The sequence below is a fragment of the Ictalurus punctatus genome, chromosome 14 (genome assembly GCF_001660625.3).
Source record: "Ictalurus punctatus breed USDA103 chromosome 14, Coco_2.0, whole genome shotgun sequence".
In the NCBI taxonomy this organism is placed as follows: domain Eukaryota; kingdom Metazoa; phylum Chordata; class Actinopteri; order Siluriformes; family Ictaluridae; genus Ictalurus; species Ictalurus punctatus.
In genome coordinates, this window is record NC_030429.2 from 24,462,059 (window position 1) to 24,482,585 (window position 20,527).

Below are 20,527 nucleotides of genomic sequence, written 5' to 3' on the forward strand. Positions count from 1 at the left end.
GAGGGCCTTTCATATGACCCTGACTCTAACACTGCTTCACTGTTGTTTTGATTTCCATCTTCACTGCCCTGAGGGGTTTCAATTTTGAACACCAAAAGATATAGATCATTACAAACATTCAGGAATGTTCTTATTATTTACAGCCAACATTGTTGCGTACGCATGGTGATTTCCAGGCTGATTAGTCATCTTAATGTCATCGGGCTCCTTCACTCTGAGCTTTGTTTTTTTTTCTTTCTCTCTTTTTTCGTTTGTTTCCGAAGCATTGATTTGACTTGTGCTCGGTTTGCGCTTCTCAGACGAATTGCCTGCTGCTCTCGTCTCAGTAATGCTGACTCAAAATGTATCGATAGCCAGAACGTAACAAAACACACACGGGCTACACAGAACAGCGGCAAGAGGTAAAACTAGAAAACGTCACTGTGCAAAGTGACAGCAAACTGCATGAGCTTGTAAAACATCACGATTAGCAGTGTATGGAGGACATAGATAGTGTCCTGAGTGGTAATTACGGGCGATGCAGACGTTATTATCGTGCAGTAAATTACCTGTGAAGGGGTCGAGGGAGGAGGGAGTGGAAATGCTTTTTCTTTTTAGTCGGCTTTGAGCACACTGTATTAGTAACACTTAGCACATGCCCTCGACAAGCATCGATTTGAATGACTTAAGCCTTTACGCTGTCATACAAAACATGCGTAGATGCATAGAGCATGGGTCAATGAATGGAAAATCACAGACTGGGAAATAAATCTGAAAATTGGGTCTCGGTTCAATCCTGAGCTTGGTTTCACCTCCAGACAGTGACCTGAACGCAAACTGGAGCTGTGCGATGGCAATCTCTCGCTTGTATTGTATCGTATTATATTTATAAACAGTTACAGGTTAGGAAATATTAACAAGCTGCCAAACCCTAAGACGAGCAGCTTAGCTAGTCATCCCGTGAAGAACTCTTTATTTTATTTATTTATTTATTAATTTTTTTACGAGTGTACCTTTTATTATTATATTTTATGATCTTTTATTAATATACCACAATTAGGGAGCCATCTCCGTCTCTGCCGAGAGTGCCTCGTACATTACGTAATTAACAATAATTGCTTAATAATTATCTCTTTATTTCTTTAATTGCACCTCTTTGTTTCCTTTTCTTGATTTTTTCTTTCTTTCTCGTTTCCGAGTTCCTCCCTCGACGGACTCGAGAAAGCGACGGCAGGAGGACAGCAAACGTATTTGCGAAAGAGGCCCTCTCGTTGACTGAAAGATCCCATTAAACCTTTTGACCTCGCTTTATCGCGTAACAGATCCGAACACACACAGCACTGTGTGGTTCTCCATTGAATAAACCTGTCGCACATGTATACGTCACATAAAAAGTTCTCCTCAGACATGTCATGTGCGCATTTTTAAGTCCTACATTTTTTTTTTATTGGCTTTATTTTTTTGCATTTCCATTTTTACAAGGGCTCGTTGCTAACGTTTAGAGGTGATCACCAGCCTTTTGGCGGAGTGTTCTCTGGTCAGATGGAACAAAGTTGACTCGTTCGTCCATAATGATCAGCGCTGTGCAGCGTATGGAGCTTTTAATCTGAAGAACACCATTGTAATTGTGAAGCATGGTGGTGGCAGCATCGTGTTGTGAGGGTGTTTTCCTGGAAACGATACTGGTTCACTTTAGAAAGTAGATGGATGGAGGATCATGAGATCCTCATGAAGAGACAACTAAGTGAAAGTATTGGAGTGGCTATCACAAAGCCTGGACGTGAATGCCATAGAGAACTGAAAAAGCATGTATGAGCAAGGAGGCGCACAAACCTGCCTGACTTACACCAGTTCAAGAGGAAGGGGCAAATGTATTGTAAGACGCTTGTGGAAAGCTACCCTTCAAAAGCAATGCCACCAAATACTAACAAAGTGTATGTAAACTCTTGAGCCATTTCAAATCTGCTATAGTAAATCAATGCTGAAATGAATCTGTCTCTATGATAGCTATCATTTTGAAATGACCTCTTATGGAAATAAACTAGATGCAGTAATTTGACTTTACACAGGAAATGTATAGTAACGTGAAATGTGTGGAGTTTAGTTGGAAAAATTGAGTTTGATTGTCTTTACCCTAGGTGTATGTAAACCTTTGGCCTCCACTGTATGGTGTTGTTTGAATTGTTTCTCAGCCAAGCACCTGCTTCGAGGTACGTTTTCTTTAACGATTCCTTAAACTACCGTCGGATGTTTTTATATCAGCACAGTATTGAAGAGCCTTTTGTTTCGTTTACCTTAAAAACCTTGTCTGAAATCGTGAACGAGAGAAAGAAACGACAGTGCTCAGATGCAGTACATCGAAGTCACGATCATATGATCGTGACTGTTTTCTTAGTCGTCGTTATTTCTCACCGTTCTTCAGAAGCTAACCTAACATCACAGACAGCATATATCCTTTCCGTCGGAGAGGTGCGATTAGTTTTCACGAGTCATTTCCCCCGATAATAGATTCTGAGAATTTTCTCCCGAACGGTGAACATAATTCCTTTCTTGTGACCACTGTGAATGTAAGTGAAATATGTTCTTTTGGAGCATGTCCTATTATATCATATATAATTGTGGTCCTTGACTTTCCCACCAAGTCAGCCTTTAAACTAATACCTCTCGCCGTTCTTTTTCCTCCCACAAAGTCCCTTGACCTCATACTCACTCTGAACGGTATTAATCTTGACAAGCTGAATCTAAACTTTGGCATGTTAGCATATTTTCCTAATTCACTGAGGCATTCTGTATGGCCTTCAAATAATATAAGTGAAGTGGGACAACAGTGTTTAGGGAGTAAGTAGAGTTCATGCCAAAAAAAAAAAAAAAAGTCAGGCACTCCAACAGATGACTGGAATTTATTTATTTATTTGTGAATTTATGTGAATGTATTTTCTCACTACTATTATTTAAAAAAAAAAAAATGTTGTACTGCATTAGTCTACGCTGATAAGCAACACGTACTCAAAATCTTATTGGTATTGGTAATTCCTATGTGAAATTAAGAAGCTAATAAACGCCAAAGAATTGTATTTACACGTGTGACTTTCTATCGTGCTTTATCAATAAAGCCTCTTTTAATTTGACGTCTAGCTCCGGTTGAAATCGGCTCCCACATGTCCACGAACCAGAGGGAGGAAAAAGGCCACGCTCCAAACTTACCCCCTCCACTCTTCTTGTTTATATATACTCTACAGCACAACAGCTGAAAGTACTTGTACACCATGTGGGCGGTCTCTGTGTGGGTTGTGTCCATCGCCTTGTTTGTGAATGCACAGCTTTCAGACATGTCTGTTTCTGTGTTTATTCCAGTGAAGCTAGCTGATATACACAGGTCCTCACTCTCAACAATTCGCATTTCACTGTGACCTTGCAGGTATACATCACAGATGAACTACTAATCCATGTCCGGCTAGCAGATTGAGTAACACTACATTGTCCTTTGAATAGCTCTATATATTCCATCAATCCAATATTCCATCAGTCAATCCATCAGTCCAATATTCCCTCAGCTGTATGTTCCCTCAACTCTATATTCCCCTCAGCTCTATATTCCCTCAACTCTATATTCCATCAGCTCTATGTTCCTTCAACTCTATATTCCATCAGCTCTATGTTCCCACAACTCTATATTCCATCAGTCCAATATTCCATCAGCTCTATATTCCCTCAGCTCTATATTCCATCAGTCCAATATTCCATCAGCTCTATATTCCCTCAGCTCTATATTCCAACAGTCCAATATTCCATCAGCTCTATGTTCCCTCAACTCTATATTCCATCAGTCCAATATTCCATCAGCTCTATATTCCCTCAGCTCTATATTCCATCAGTCCAATATTCCATCAGCTCTATGTTCCCTCAACTCTATATTCCATCAGTCCAATATTCCATCAGCTCTATATTCCCTCAGCTCTATATTCCATCAGTCCAATATTCCATCAGCTCTATATTCCCTCAGCTCTATATTCCATCAGTCCAATATTCCATCAGCTCTATATTCCCTCAACTCTATATTCCATCAGTCCAATATTCCATCAGCTCTATATTCCCTCAACTCTATATTCCATCAGCTCTATATTCCCTCAACTCTATATTCCACCAGCTCTATATTCCCTCAACTCTATATTCCCTCAGCTCTATATTCCCTCAACTCTATATTCCATCAGTCCAATATTCCATCAGCTCTATATTCCCTCAACTCTATATTCCATCAGCTCTATATTCCCTCAACTCTATATTCCACCAGCTCTATATTCCCTCAACTCTATATTCCCTCAGCTCTATATTCCCTCAACTCTATATTCCATCAGTCCAATATTCCATCAGCTCTATATTCCCTCAACTCTATATTCCATCAGTCCAATATTCCATCAGCTCTATATTCCCTCAACTCTATATTCCCTCAGCTCTATATTCCATCAGCTCTATGTTCCCTCAGCTCTATATTCCCTCAACTCTATATTCCATCAGTCCAATATTCCATCAGCTCTATATTCCCTCAACTCTATATTCCCTCAGCTCTATATTCCCTCAACTCTATATTCCCTCAACTCTATATTCCCTCAACTCTATATTCCCTCAACTCTATATTTCATCAGTCCAATATTCCATCAGCTCTATATTCCATCAGCTCTATATTCCCTCAACTCTATATTCCATCAGTCCAATATTCCATCAGCTCTATATTCCCTCAACTCTATATTCCATCAGTCCAATATTCCATCAACTCTATATTCCCTCAACTCTATATTCCCTCAGCTCTATATTCCATCAGCTCTATGTTCCCTCAACTCTATGTTCCCTCAGCTCTATATTCCCTCAACTCTATATTCCATCAGCTCTATATTCCCTCAGCTCTATATTCCATCAATCCAATATTCCCTCAGATCTACATTCCATCATCTCTATATTCCCTCATCTCTATATTCCCTCAACTCTATATTCCCTTAGCACTCAATTCCCTCAGCTCTTTAATGTATTAATCATTACTGTGGCTGCAAGTACACACGTACAAAATTGTGCTGTAGCATAATCATTTTTAATATATTTTAATCAGCTTTCTCTCCCCTAGAGTACATTCCTTAAGTGTAGACTTTTTTTTTTTTTTTTTTTTTTTTTTTTTTTTTTTTTTAAATGTAGAAGACATTTACCTCCATTCAGTCCAGTCCTTAATTTGAACATAAAGTATGTTGTTCTGTGGATTTGAGGCTTAGGCAATGTTATTCCCTTGACAAGGCGTTCGACCCTTAAGGGCTCTACACTGATCTTGTGGTTAACCTCTAACAGACTTTCTCATTGCCAGTTACACCATGTGAGATATAAGATTCCCAGATAAAAGCAAGGCTTCTGAAAAACACCCTTGTTTTGCACTTTTTATGAAATGGTTGACCGCTAATGGTTGAGTTCTGTGAAGTTTTCTCCTGTGCGATTGAGGGTGTAAGTTATAGCTTGTGCTGCTAGTCAGTTTTTCAGAAGTGGGATTCACGTTTTAGTAGAGTCGTAGATAAATTATTTTAAATAAATAAGGAACTAAATTAAACAACTGAACCACTACACACTAAAATCGGTGTATTTCAGGTATATTAATATGTCTTCACATCATTTCACATTGCCTTATGGTAATTATCACCTTCTGATCGACAGAAAGCATTTGCGAATGTCAGTGTTAATTTGTAACAACCAAAGTTTATGAAAACTCTAGCTTGTCACCAAGCCAATGAACCGCCAATCACTTTTTTTTTCCTGATCTCAGATATACAGTGCCATTTTTTTTCTTTATTATAACACACTCAATAACAGTCTGCTTTTAGCTTAGGACTTCTTTCAGGCTTTTATCAGCAGGCTTCTACAAAAGGGCCTTGTTGTTTGTGTGTTTATCACAAGAGGACTTTGTACGTGCCTCCAAGAGCATGTGCATTTGTTTACAGAAAGAATCTGTCTATATAAATACATTAACGAGTTCTATAAAAATGCACCACTGACCCACAACCGTCCTTAATTTGAACATAAAGTATGTCATGCTGTGGATTTGATCAGAGGAAATGTTCCCGGTTAAAATTAGACAGAAGTTTAGCTTATTAGTAAATTAAGTTTCGGGGAGAAATTATAACGGGAATATGGGTGGAGCATGGTTGTCTGGTTATATAATTTAAGTTCATATGATTTATTTAGTATTAAGCAGCAAAGTTCCACTTTATCTAGAGAAGTGAATAAACTAACAGCCAAACATTAAAAATGTTACAGACCGGTCCGAGGAGTTCTGCAAATGCGTCCCCGTTAGGGACGTTTTCCTCCACCACGCCAACAAAGGCCCCCCTTTCCTGAATTTTAGAGACTCTTCCTGTGCTATCACACTCCGAAATCACGCACCGTGACGGTACGTACTGAATCCCATGCAGTACCTACTGCACGGCTGTTGAAACAGTACGTACTAGTCAGTATGTGTGTGTAGCATGAATACGATCCCGGACATACTACGTCCGCCATGTTGGCACAGTCGCGTGACCTACAGTGTCATCATAAACACTAAAATCTTAAAGGGACCACCAGATTAAAACAACCGTACTAAGGGCAAAATGCACATCAGGAAAGTGAACTGAATTAGTGATGTAATGTGGGCGGGGTTAACAGGCTGAGGTAATTTGGTTGCCGTTAGCTCGGTCGGTTAGGGCGTGATGGAGATCACAAAAACGGTTTCAAACGTTGTGACTGTTTTCTTGTTTTAACCTTCAACAAGTTAACAATCTATTCGAGTATTGTGAAACGAGTCCTGTTTAACCTTGAAAAGGTCCGACGCGCTGTCTTCCGACATTTTTTTCTGAGCTCGTCCGCACCAGTCCCGTCGCATTATGGGAAGTTTCAGTCTCGTAGTGTCCATCGGTTGCACACGGTAAAATCTTGCCGTAAGCGGTACGCCCTCCGGGTATTTCCCACCTACTGAGAATTCCGACACGTTCCCCGTCTGGCGTACTGATTTTCGCCTGCTGTATAGTAGGGTAGTACGCCATTTCGGACGCAGCCATGGTTCATTATGTTAATCGCGAAGCTTTGCTGGTAGTTTTCTTTCGTGTAGCTCGTTCTGAGCCTTTTGTATTGCTATTGTTTTATTGTGTCTGACCCTTGCTCTTACCCTTTCATCTTGGAAATCTTGTGGCGTATTTGAGTATTGGCCTTGGCCTGTTTCATGTTTGTGGATTTTGTCATTAAACCCTTGACATACAGTATAGATCTTCACACTCTCATTGGAGAGGACAATGTGCATGTGTGGTGGCCTGGGAAAACCCTTCATACGATGACCGGTCGCCATTTTACACTCTACAGCATGTAGCTCTGACTTTCCTGAACTGAAACATGTTCCTGTATTTCAACCAGAAGTAAAATTCTAGCGTTTTAAAAATCAGGTGGCCCCCCAAAAATAAAAAGGGAGCCAATTGTATTTAAAGATTTGACTCTGATTTGCGGCATTTTTACAGCTAATATCGGATCACGAACTGGCATGATTACGCCTTTACCTTTAATGCGTATGACTATCCTAAAAACTTTATCAAATTGTCTTTCACTGTCTTTCAACAAAAAAGAGAGTAAACTTAAATGGAAAAAAACCTGTCATGTAGGACTTATTGATAACAATATGCCAAATACATAAATAAATAAATGAATGAATCTATACTCGTTAGCAGTATGTGTGGAGAATTTTTAAATATGGAAGCCTAGATGCAAAGCTCTAACACCGCAATGCCGAATCCCCAGCTGAAACTGCATGTATACAGATTATGTGTGAATTAAAAGGAATAAAGATAATGGACGATGGACTGGCACCCTGTCCAGGGTGTACCCCGCCTTGTGCCCCATCATGCTCACTGGAATTGGCTCCAGGTTCCCTAGAAGGAGTAAGCGGTAGAAGATGGATGGATGGATGGATGGATGGATGGATATTAAACGCCCATGGACCCTTTTAAAACGCTGACTGTTTGGCACGTGTATACATAATGTGCAGGTATACATATGATGATGTACTGGCATGAAATTCTGTAATAGAGCATAATTTAAGAAGTGAAATCACACTTAGCTAGCAAGGTTGGCGTCTGTTAAACGGCCTCCTTTACACAACACACAATCTTTACAGACAGCCTAGGCACGGTTAGAATGTAAGTAACAACATTCCCACGTCGTTTTGATGAAATACTGTATATTTCTAGTTTCTTGAAGTTGAGGTGAGAACCTGTGTTACAGGCATTTAATGAACAAAATTTAATCAACAGCGATTTCTCGTCTCTTTTTGGGCTCTTTTCCAGAATTCAGTCACAGCAACAGGTTTCCTCCCAAGCCGCCCACGTATGACATAAAATGAAGTTTGTGCTACTTATGAGAGCGATATCCTGGGTTTCAACAGAGTACGTGTATAGAGAAACCAACAGAGAGCACAAACAGGAAACCTTTTTCAAATCTTCACGTTTATTTAACTTCTTTCAGCGTAGATAAATCTCCGTACGATTAAAAAGAAGTGGCCGTTCTACAAAGTGCTAGTCAGTTTTATAGCTTGCATGTAGAGCATCCAACACCACTCAGTTCGAACTTTACACTGCTTTACAATGTGCCGATTCAGGGTGCTGAAATCCCACCGGCTACACGTGACTGAAGCTTAACACGTTAAGATGGAATGTTCTTCAGTGCCTCTGGTGGAGAACAGGAAAAATAATAGCATATAAGAGAGAAAGAAAAAAAAACATGAGATGGTCACACTTCACACTCACCAAGTTCTGCATTTAGTGTAGCATCTAAGATTTTTGTTATATATATATATATATTAAATTCTTCATATTTCAAATACCAAGAAACATCTGAGTTGAAGGCTTTGGAAAGTAACCCATGCACCGAATCGTATTCAAATGCTCTAACATCAACAGTGGTTACAATTCATTTAGCCCATTCTCTTCCCTGTAGCCATGAAGTGCAAAGCCAATATTCACAACAAGCCCACAAATTAACACAGCACTGAATGAATGAATGAGTGAATGAATAAGACATTTAAGTAACTTGATAAAGACAGTTTAACAAATTGCATATTAATAACATGGAAGAAATAGCTGCAGCTATGCTTTGCTCAGAGCTGAAATAAAAGAAAACTCCACCCTAAAATACACTGAATGGGTTTCTACTGAAATATTCGCTATGTGTTTAGTGATACTAGTGCTAACGTGTTGGTTGTCGTTGTATTTTTGTCATTCGTGTTTGAAGTTAGCGGCTGCCTGCGAGAACGATTGTCAGGTTTCTCCGTTTGGTCCTAAAAACAAAAGAACGAGAGCTTCTTTCCTCTCTCGCCATCTTCCAGAGAAATCCAGCGTAGAAGTAGTGATGTTGGTGCAAACGCTGGCTTCAAAGTCCCAGGATGCAATGCAGCGACAGTATACGACGCAAATACGGCAGAGATTCGGACTCGGCTAGTTCACCCATTTGAAATCTGATGACTGCAGCACACTCCAAAAAAGTTGGGACAGTCAACTGTTTACCACTGTGTAACATCAGCTTTTCTTTTAATAACACGTATTAAGCGTTTGGACGCTGAGTGAAGACACCAGATGGTTAAGTTTAGCAAGCAGAATTTTCCCTCATTCATCCATTATGTATTTCTTCAGCTGTGCAACTGTACGGGGACTTCGTTGCCTTATTTTGCGCTTCATTATGCGTCACACATTCTCAATGAGAGACAGGTCAGGACTGCATCAGGACTACCCGCACTCTCTGCTTACACAACCATGTGCTTGTGATCTGGGTAGAATGTGTTTTGGCGTTGTCCTGCTCTGAATGGCAGCACATGTCTCTCCAAAATGTGTACATTTTACACCCTCACAGATGTGCAAGTTACCCATGCCAAGAGCACTGACACACCCCCATACCATGGACACTGACACACCCTCATACCATGACAGACACTGATAACAGCTTGGATGGTCCTTTTCCTCTTTGACCCGGAGAACACAATGGCTGTTTTGTCCAAAAACTATTTGAAATGTCGACTCGTCGGACCACAAAACACGATTCTACTGTGCTACTGTCCATCTCAGATGAGATCGAGTCCAGAGAAGTGGGCGGAGCTTCTGGACAGTGTTAATGTACGGCTTCTGCTTTGCATAGTAAAGCCTTAACTTGCATCGGTGGATGCAGCGGCGAATGGTGTCGACTGACAAAGGTTTACCAAAGTACTCCCAAGCCCATGTCAGGATCTCCATTACAGACTCATGACTATTTTTAAGACAGTGACGTCTGAGGGATCGGGGATCACACGCATTCAGAAGTGGTTTTCGGCCTCGCCCTTTATGCGCCAGAATTATATTATGCACTGTAGAAGGTGAAATGCCCAAAATCCTACCGATTTGGTCTTAGGGGAATGTTGTTCTCAAAGGGTTGGATTATTCGCTGACGCATCTATTAGCAGATTGGCGAGGCTCGACCCATCCTTGCCGAGGCTCGCCCCATCCTCACTCTTGAAGTACTAGACCTTTTTTGGAGGCTCCTTATATACTATGATTAGACGATCGCCTCACCTGTTTCACGTCACCTTCTTATTACAACTTGTCACATCGCTATTAGTCCTAAATCACCCCGTCCCAACTTTTTCGGAACGTGTTGGACGCATCAATTTCAAAATAAACGTTCATCTTCAAAAAAAACTACACAGTTGATTAGATAAAACATCAAATACCTTGTCTTTATACGTTTTGTTTTGTTTGTTTGTTTGTTTAAATCAAAGTCAAAGTACATTTTTCGAATCACTCCTCTTTGTTTTTATCAGCGTTTTCCATACTGACCCAACTTTTCCGGAATCGGGGTTGTAAATTGAAAACAGACCGACATATTAACGAAAGAAGTTTAAAATACAAAAGACAACCTCTTGGATGCCATTGAAGATCACACGTTACTTATAAATAATAATTGCAAGTCGTTCAGGGTGGACTTTTCCTTTAGCAGTTACAAAGTATGGAATTGTGGGTCATCCCTTCTGACTGTCTTTGCATAGATCAACCATCTTGAAACATGTCTGGACACTTTGAGATTAAGACATTACCCGGTCAAGCTTAAAACAATACACACATACAATACAATACAAAAGAATACATCAACAAACACATTGTATTTTCTTTACAAACAATTATTTGCCATGACTTACTAGCATCTCACGAGCAATGGCTTTGTATCTCTTTCCATCTAATGAATGATGTTTCGTTTTGGTTCTCAAGAACGTAGGCAGTGGATCCGTCTTTATGTCCCGACCTCACCCGGGTTTTTATCCCTAGAGGCGTGTTCAATTTGATTTGTATAGCACTTTTAACAATTGCCACATTGCCACAAAGTAGCTTTACTGAAATCCAGATGTAGATTTAGATCCAGAGGGGGAATAAGAAAGAAACCTTGAGAAGGGAACCCTTCTACACGTTACAGTATACAGGCGTTGCATAACAGTGCTAAATTCGATCAAACTCTCCACACTGTTTGTTGATTTGGTGCAGACTGACGTGTACTACTGTCTTAGTAAAAATGGGTTCTTTAAAAGGTTCTTTGGAAAATGAAGCATACTTAGCTTTATGAACAGGTTCTTCTTAGCATCCTCCCTGACAGCAAAACTCCTATGTTGTAGGGTTCTGATGTAAAGGGTTCCCTTAAATAGACAAACCAAAGTAGGCTAGATTTACGTAGCAGGAGTTAGATGATGGTCAGGCGGTGGGCGGTATCTGGACTCATGCTAGAGCATCCCTCCGTCTTCACCGTGGTCTTGGACATGTTGCGTGTTTTGCGATGACGACACAGACGCTCACAATAGTTCTGCGCAAAGATCAGCAGCATGAGTGGATTGATGCAGCTGTGCGAGTAGCTCAGACAGATGCTGATGTTGTAAGCATAGACGAAGGCCGATGTGGGCTCTTGGATACCAAGGTTGATCACTTGGATCACATGATACGGTGTCCAGCACAGCAGGAAGAGTGCAATAACCATCAGAACCATCTTGGTGGCTCTCTTGGCCCATAGAGACTGCTTGCGTTTGACCCGGCGCATCGACTGGAATACATGGTACAGGGTCAGCGAGTAGAAGGTGCTGATGATGATGAGGGGCACGAGGAAACCCAGCGTCGATTGGTACAGGGTGTACCAGTACATGTCCTGGGGACCGTCAAGGTTTATCATGCAGACACTAGAGTGCTTCTTGGAGATTACCTTGGCGTAGATCATGACAGGGATGGTGAGGAGGAAACTGCCGAGCCACACCGCCAGGTTGATGATGATGGTCCCCTGGATGGTGCGGTTCTCAGACATGGGATGGACGATGGCAATGTACCTTTGGAAAATGACCAGAGGTTGAGTTGAAATCTGGACACCATAATGTATTTGTATCATAATTCAAATCTTTTCATGACAACCAGTAATTCCAGTTTATCCCAACACTTATGAATGACAGTTTGTTTGCACATTCTAGAAACCCTGATAATCCAATGTTTATACCCAGCCACCTGCAAGGAAAAGGATTAAAAGCTTTTTCAAAAATTTGTTTAATGGGGAAAAAAAAAAAGATCCTCTCACTAACGTTCTCTATAGAGTAGTCAGAGTACTATTGTTGGTTTTACACTCACTGCTGACAGAAATGGGGTGTCAGTAGGGGCACTAAAGCTGGGTTTTGTTGGGAACTGTTCAACAGTTGACTCAACATGGACTCTACCATTCATTCATTCATTCATTCATTCACTCACTCACTCATTCATCCATCTTCACTTAGCGCTTTATCCTGCTCAGGTTTATGGTGGCTTCTGAGCCTATCCCTGGAACATTGTAAAGTTGATGCCAGGCCATCACATACCAGGGCACCACGTTCACACACTCATTCACACCTACTCTACCAGTTATTAAGATTAATCAAAGACATCTTGGCATCGAAACTCCAGCCATTTATTTCTTCATCTTCCATCAAATTTCACTCCACCTTTGAGTGTGTCAGAGAAATCAGTAGTCAAACCTTTGACTACTACAAAACCTACAGCACTGTTGGTGCAGTAGGGCATGTTTCTAAACTCACCTATAAGTGAGGCAGAATCTAACCGAACCATACAGCCGAGAGGTTGTTGGGTAAGAGTTTAGCTCTAGCCGGCTGTAGTCAAGACTGCTATTGTCAAGTACAAGATGAGATTGAGTCAAGACCAAGTCTTAAAGGGGTCGAGGTCAAGCCAAGATTACATAAGAATGTAAGCAAAACTGAATCAATATCATGACTGTAAGCCCTCAAATCCTTTGTGAGTCCAAACCTTTACTTCAGATTAATATATGCCAGACCAAGTTAGAAAATTACCTTGAGAATTACCCAGAATCCTGTAGAATCATTCCAAACCGTAGATGTATGCATATAACTTGGTTACCACTAGTAGTTTTATTGGGTACATGCATGCCACTGATACTAGATCGAGACCAAGGCCATATATAGTGAGTACAAATGGCAATACGTCCAAGACAAGTCAAAGTTAATACAAAAAAATGGCTCGAGACCAAACTTGAGTATCTCATCTTAAAGCCCTGAGCTCTAATGTCCAGCATGAGCAGCATTAGCTCCAGAGCTAGAAATGTCCAATTCAATTAAATTTGTACAGTGCTTTTTACAAAGCAGCTTTCCAGAAATCCAGATGTTGATCCCTAGATTAGATCCCTAATGAACGAGCCAGAGGTAACAGCGGTGAGGAAGAACTCTCTGAGATGACATGAGGAAGGATCCTTACGGGAACCCATCCTCTTCTGGGTGACACGGGATAGCGGGGTTATAAATCATTCCAGTATGCAGGTTTAGAAGAGTAAAGACAAACGGCACTAAGTTTATGAAATCCCTGCACGCCATTTGTCGATTTAAACAGCTGCAAACCCACTTAGATTGCATTTAAGAAAAGAAGAAGAAGAAAAAAAAAGTTCCTCAAGGGCTCTGTAGACAATGAAGGATTCTTAGCTTCTTGAATGGGTTCTTCTTAGGCTCCATTTTGACAGGGTGAACCACAATATTATAGGATTCTACACAGAATATTTACAGTGTTCCACTAATGGAGCAAACTGCAGAATTAATTAGGTTCTGATGGAAATGTGTACAAACACACAGATGTCAAATGAGGGCATTCAGAAACGTTTAAAAATGTGTTTTGAGCCTTGAATTATTTTGTTTACTCCAAATAAATGTGAAAATCTCAGTCACACGCTATGTGAATTCACACTGCCTGAGGACGATTTGGCCCCAATATGAACTCATAGACTTCTTTAAAAAAACCAAAAAAAAAAAAACAAATAGGAACGGTAAAACTTTCAAAAGAGCCACAATACTTTTACAGACACGTGTTCATTTTCTTCAAGACGTTAATGTGTTTAATCTGTGGAAGGAACGCATGTAACGCAGTCGTATGATTGCGCCCTCAAGTACATTCTCCCTGCGACTCGTGAGCCGTTAATTACAATGACGTATAGTGTTATTATAGAGCCCCAGAACAAGAATAACACGCATACAAATGTCCAAATATAGCATGAACTAGTGGTAAGTCCAATTGCCTGCTTCCTTTCTTCATAAAATAAATTCTTTCCAGTGTGTGACAGTGTCCTTGGCAAATCTCGTGCACTGCAGGATCATATGCTTCAATAAGAGATGATGGAAAGCACATGACCCATCAAAACAAGCAGGCACCATCTGCTTCCATAAGAGGTGTAGTGAGCAGAGGGCTTAGGGCTAAGCATCACCATGAAATGTTATCATATTACAGCATAGAGGACTTTGTGGGGCTCAGTCCTCAAGTTATTAAAGCGTCTCTTTCTTAACACACTCGGGACATCACATGTTCTGCAACTTTGGTGTGGAAAAAAACCAAACAAACCTCAGTGTCTGTTCTGTATTCACCGTCATATCAGATCCTACTGAAATAATCTTTAAGAGCTACTGCTGATGCAGCGGAGCGCGAAGGTTTGTACAGCCTTAGGATGAAATGAAGAACGATCACAAAAAATGGTCAGATCTTTTCAGTTAGGCTTAGTGGTTAGCACGTTCGCCTCACGCCTACAGGGTCGGGGGTTCGATTCCCACCGTGGCCCTGTGTGTGTGGAGTTCGCATGTTCTCCCCGTGCTGCGGGGGTTTCCTCCGGGTACTCCGGTTTCCTCCCCCAGTCCAAAGACATGCATGGTAGGATGATCGGCGTGTCCAAAGTGTCCGTAGTGTATGAATGGGTGTGTGAGTGTGTGTGTGATTGTGCCCTGTGATGGACTGGCACCCCGTCCAGGGTGTACCCCGCCTTGTGCCCCATGCTCCCTGGGATAGGCTCCAGGTTCCCCGTGACCCTGAAGGAAGGATAAGCGGTGTAGAAGATGGATGGATGGATGTAAAATGAATTTTTAAGAGTTACACAGGGGCGAAAAGGCATGCATTAATCAAGCAATGTATTAATAATGAAAAAAAAAAAAAGTATATTATATAAGTTCTATAGTTTTCATCTCCCTTCCTGTATCCTTGAATAAGTCACACGGCTGATGTCTCCAACCATTTTGACGTCCTGTGAACAGCTCTCATTATTTCCTTTATTTACACGGGTGGTCTCATTGCAATCGAGATCAAAACTGATAAACACAGACGAACCACAAGCGGACGCTACGACATACACTCGGCATGGACAAGCAGGTAAAGGTAATGTACAAAAAAAAAAAAAAAAAAGTATCATCTAAAAAGCGTTGAGGCTTTAGATTTATCATTGAAAGATTGAACACGTTCACGCATCATTAAAAAAAAAGATGCACGTTAGAAAATGTTGATATTAAATCATTAAGTCGTTCATTTCAGGGACTGCTGCAGGTTCTGTGTTAACATGAGGAATATTTAAAAGTAGGTAAGAGGACTGTGTGTAAAGGTGTTTATAGATGAGAGATAAGAGGGTAAAATACATCAAATTGCCCTATAAATAGATAAAAACACGCACCGCCTCCTCCACATCAGGGTCATAACCAATCTGAATTCTTTAGTTGCATTCTTTGATGTTTTTTTTTTTTTTTTTTTTTCAGTATACATCCACATTCCATTGTAAGATATACATACACTTTTGCCTTTTTTCACCCCGAAGCCACAGCTGACACAACCTCTGTTGCTGTTGCTGGCTGTTAGCCTTCTTCATAAAGTTATATCGCCTCCTACACAGCTCCCCTGCAGTAACCTACTTTTGTATTCTGTACATACATTTATATCGTCGATCTCTCTTAATTAGCTCTGTATAAAATGCTTCTAAATTGTATTAGCTAAACGCAGTTCTCCAATTAAAACATGTCCTGGTCATGATGGTCGTTTCGCCGGGAACCGAAAAGCACACGTGGAAATTAGGGTTTGTCTGTTTGTTTTTTCACTTAATGTAAATAAAATCTGCCATAGAAACATCGACCTTAGCATCGCTTTTCCTTTTCTAGCTTCTGCTATGGTTCCTCCTTAAGGAATAACGTTTCACTGAGCAGAGGTGGTGTCTCAAGTTAACTCAGATTCGAGTTGCACTTGAGTTATCTGGAACATTGTGTCTAAACAAATCCAGGACAAGGTTCTGGAAAAGTATCCGTCGGGGTTTTTTAAAAGACCACTTCGTAGAGCACCAGTAAATTCATTATTTTAAAAAAAATGGGAAGAATATGGCACAACTGCGCCTGTGCCTAGAGTAGGCCGTCCAACTAAACCCGGTAACCAAATAAAGAGAGTATTGATCAGCGAAGTATCCAAGAGTAACTTTCACCATGATGCTACCACCCCCGTGCTTCACTGTTGGTTAGTTTGATGAGAAGTGTCGGGATTCCACCAATGTAGCACTTTGTGCCAAGGCTAAAATGTACATTTACATGTACTGGGAATTTTTCTTGGTGAACACGATGCCATCCTAATATACAAATATTGCACCTTGGGCGAAAATGGTAGGCTCAGTTGTAATTTACATTAGAGTGGAGGTAGAAATAGCAGCTGGATGCAGTTTGGGGTGCATTAAATGGAATTGTGATCTAGAATAAATAACAGCAATGATATATAGTAATGACAATATTAATAAATAAGATATTTCATAGATAGTACTATTTATTAGTCATATTTAAAATAATAATATTTAACTTGTAAAAGTAAAAAAATACTACTACTACTACTACTAATAATAATAATAATAATAATAATAATAATAATGATATGCAAGTATGTAGTGCAGGAACCAGGAATACAGTTATTCGTAATAACATTTAGATAGCAAGGTTGCTTGTTACTGGCAGGACAGCGTTGGAGGGATCACTGAATGCTGCCTAGTCCTCCTGGTTAATAAAAGAAATTGCCAGTGGAAAGAAGCTGTTTGGATGGCGTGCGGTTTTTGTTATCAGGTAGTGGAGTCGCTTTCCTGTTGGTAGTTTTTGAAACAGGTCATTAGCAAGGTGCTTGTTAGTGCGTTGCAAATTTCTCTTTTTTCCCTCTTCCCATGGAGCACTGCCAAGTCCATAATTTAAGAAAAAAACTGTTTTAAACAAAAGGCGCAACCTATCGTCTTGACTATTTGGTGTACGACCTATAATCTCAATTAAGTCCATTTTAGTTCCAAGTTGTAACACTATAAAATGTGAAAATGTTCAAGGTGGGTGAATACTTATGCAAAACACTTTAGAGTGATATGAAGCGATGTTCATTTACAGTCTGAATGAGTCTGGATTCGTGATACGAGTCTGTTTTGTAGACTAGTCATTCGTCTGAGGACATGTTCGGTCATTTACAGCCGTCAACTGTAGCAGGAGATATGATGGAGGATAGATCGACCATATTTTTTTGGGAAATGGGCAAAGCGATAAGGTAGGGAAAAAAATAACACTTCCATTGTTTCTCACATTGACCGCTATTGAATTTCCTCTCACGTGAAGACACAGCTTACTGAGCACACTCGTGCTCCTCTAAAATCTAATGGAAAGCCTTCCTAGAAGAGCTTCAGTAGCAGATCGTCGGTCACAGCCAACCGCATGCAGTTATGTAAGCTGAAGGCAGCTCATTGAACCAGAGACTAGCTACAGGGCTAGAGACATTAGATCAGAAGTGGGAGAGATTTCAGACTTCAAAGTTTTCACTTTATTTACCCTCTCGGGTCCGATTAGCGAACTGACAACGAGGCTTGTTTAAACAAGTCGACCTCGATACCAACGACGTGGACGGAGATGCCTCCACCACCACCAAGCCTAGTCCTTCTTCGTACTAATTTGTCTAGCAGAAATAACCTGAAAATATACTTCGAACCTGAAGGAAGCTCTTAGAGAACATCTCAGATATTTGACCTTGCTGTGACCTTAATTTTATTTTGGGATCAATTCCAAAATCGATTAAAGTTCATCTGCTGGTTACAATCATAACTCCATACCAATCCTGCAAACATGCAACCGATCGTTCTCGAGCCATCACAGTAAGGAGAATCTCGGACAGACGGACAAACTATGACGCTTCCGACGCTCAGCGGCGAAGGCATAAAAACAGACGGGTCACAGTGGATGTTCCGGGAAAACATAAAGTGTGCTGCAATCTCTGAGAACGGTGCTATTCATCATGCTCCGACCACTGACCCGTATACGCTGACCAGCTGGATGATTTCTCAGAGCGGCTTTACAGCGCTGTCATCGCAGAGATTAAAGGTGGAGTGGTATGACTTAATAAGGTGGTATTTTGAGAAAATGTCAAGTCTCACCACTCCAGACTTGCCAGGGAAATGGAGTTTTTACCACCTTTTTCACGCTTCCTCGAGCCAATCAATTAATTCTTCTCAGTCTGGAGGGTGAAGCTCCATCAGCAAATGCCTGTACTTGATGAATGTTGGATGTAAAAACATCACAACTGAGGACTGCAAAGAAGCTCTGTCCATCTGTGTATTAAATGAGAAAATATCCTGATGTGGATGACGTGTTGTGACCTGGACACCCATTAAAGACGTGTATAATAAAACACGATGGGTTGCAAAACAGGGCAAGAACTGCTGATTTAGATGATGATGATGATTCATAACTTGTCTATGTGCTTAAATCTGGCTATAGATGCGCATAGGGTTGAACGACGTGAAAGAAGTGAACTTCGTAGCTAATAGTGCTTGTTATATAAACAAACTGTCATGTAATATTGGAGAAGGACCAGGAACTAGGTTTCCCATCAGCCACTGCACCATGTCACATGTCTCAATTCACCTGCTTCACGTTTAGCTCATTAGCACAGGTGTATATATATCACGTCATGCTCGTCTTTGTTCCATGTAAGTCTTGTGTTGTGCTTAGTTGGACACTTTATTAAACGTTTCACTTTTACAGTCTGCATTTTCAGCCGCCTCAAATTCTATAACGTGACACAAACAAACAAATAAATAAACAAATCACTAAATAAATAAATAAATAAATAAATACAAACAGTACAAAATTTTCAGTCTGAGACGCGGTCGTTCTCCTATCCTGTATTAATAATCGTATTATTATTATTATTATTATTATTAATAATAATAATAATAATAATAATAACAATAAACATTTCTTCTGGTTTGTCTGTTCTTAAATCATGCTAGTGCAGAGGAAAGTATGGAGAGAAAGAAGTGGATTCCATAGTGAATAGTGGTTGTTAGCAGTAAACAAACAAACAAATAAATAATAAATAAATGGGTTTTTTAAAAAAAAAAAGCCTTTAATAAAAGTATCCTAGTGAGATGCGTTTTCATTGCTTGTTATCAAGAAACAAACTTAAAAAAAAAAAAAAAGTATGTGATAAATAAATAAATAAATACCTAATTAACTCAAAGAGAAAACCAAACTCCACTGCCTGCTGTGCATGAATAAAGGTACTAAATGGAACTTCTCCTTGCTGCTGGAGTACATGTTGTACATGTTGTGTACCTTTGGCGCGTGTCTTATCCCTGTGAAGGTGTATGAGGTGTGATTAGATTTTAGGGTAAAGCTTTAAAAGTGCTACCCTAATTGATGGAGTGAAAGATTACACAGTGAATGTTCAAAAGCTGTGGCGTTGAGGGTAGAGGAAAGAAAAGTGCTTTCCTTTACTTCTGATGATCTCAGGGATGTATGGAGTGTTTCCATCCCCCCTGTGCGCCTCTCACCTGTCGATGCAGAGCACAGTGACGATGCCCACAGTGGTGAACTGGTTGCTTACGTCCACCACCACCACGGCTTTGCACATGAACGCGCCGAAGACCCACTGACGCTCCCACACCAGCTGGTGGATGTTGAAGGGCATGACGAGCAAGAAGAGCAGGTCCGCTACGGCCAGGTTCAGCACGTACACGTCCGACACCAACTTCTTCTTGCACGTGGCCACGGCGTAGATCACCAGCGCGTTGGCGAGGACTCCGACCGAGCACAGGAGCCCGTACACGGCGGGGAAGACGTGCGTAAAGGACGCCGCGTCGTAGTCGGACACCGAGAGGTTCGCGCAGGGTGACGAGCCGTTGGAGAGCTCATCGGAGGCGCACGACGCTG

General features: G+C 40.7%; 1 protein-coding gene across 2 annotated transcripts in view; it reads right to left on the reverse strand.

Annotated features, from left to right (window-relative positions):
- Positions 1–8,456: 8,456 nt before the first annotated feature.
- The window catches only part of LOC108274669 (melanin-concentrating hormone receptor 2), a 12,556-nt gene continuing 485 nt past the window's right edge, over positions 8,457–20,527 (reverse strand). The window contains exons 1-3 of one of the 2 annotated variants that reach the window (XR_001814520.3): positions 20,149–20,527; positions 11,192–12,355; positions 8,457–8,699 (exon numbers count right to left, since the gene is read on the reverse strand). The exon at positions 20,149–20,527 is cut by the window's right edge and continues 485 nt beyond it. Coding sequence is in view for 1 of the 2 variants with exons in the window: in XM_017484898.3 (XP_017340387.1) it covers positions 11,725–12,355; positions 20,149–20,527 (1,010 nt within the window). In the remaining variant the exon portion in view is untranslated. Of the gene's footprint in view, positions 12,356–20,148 lie in introns of both variants that reach the window. The other variant, XM_017484898.3, reaches the window with a different exon arrangement.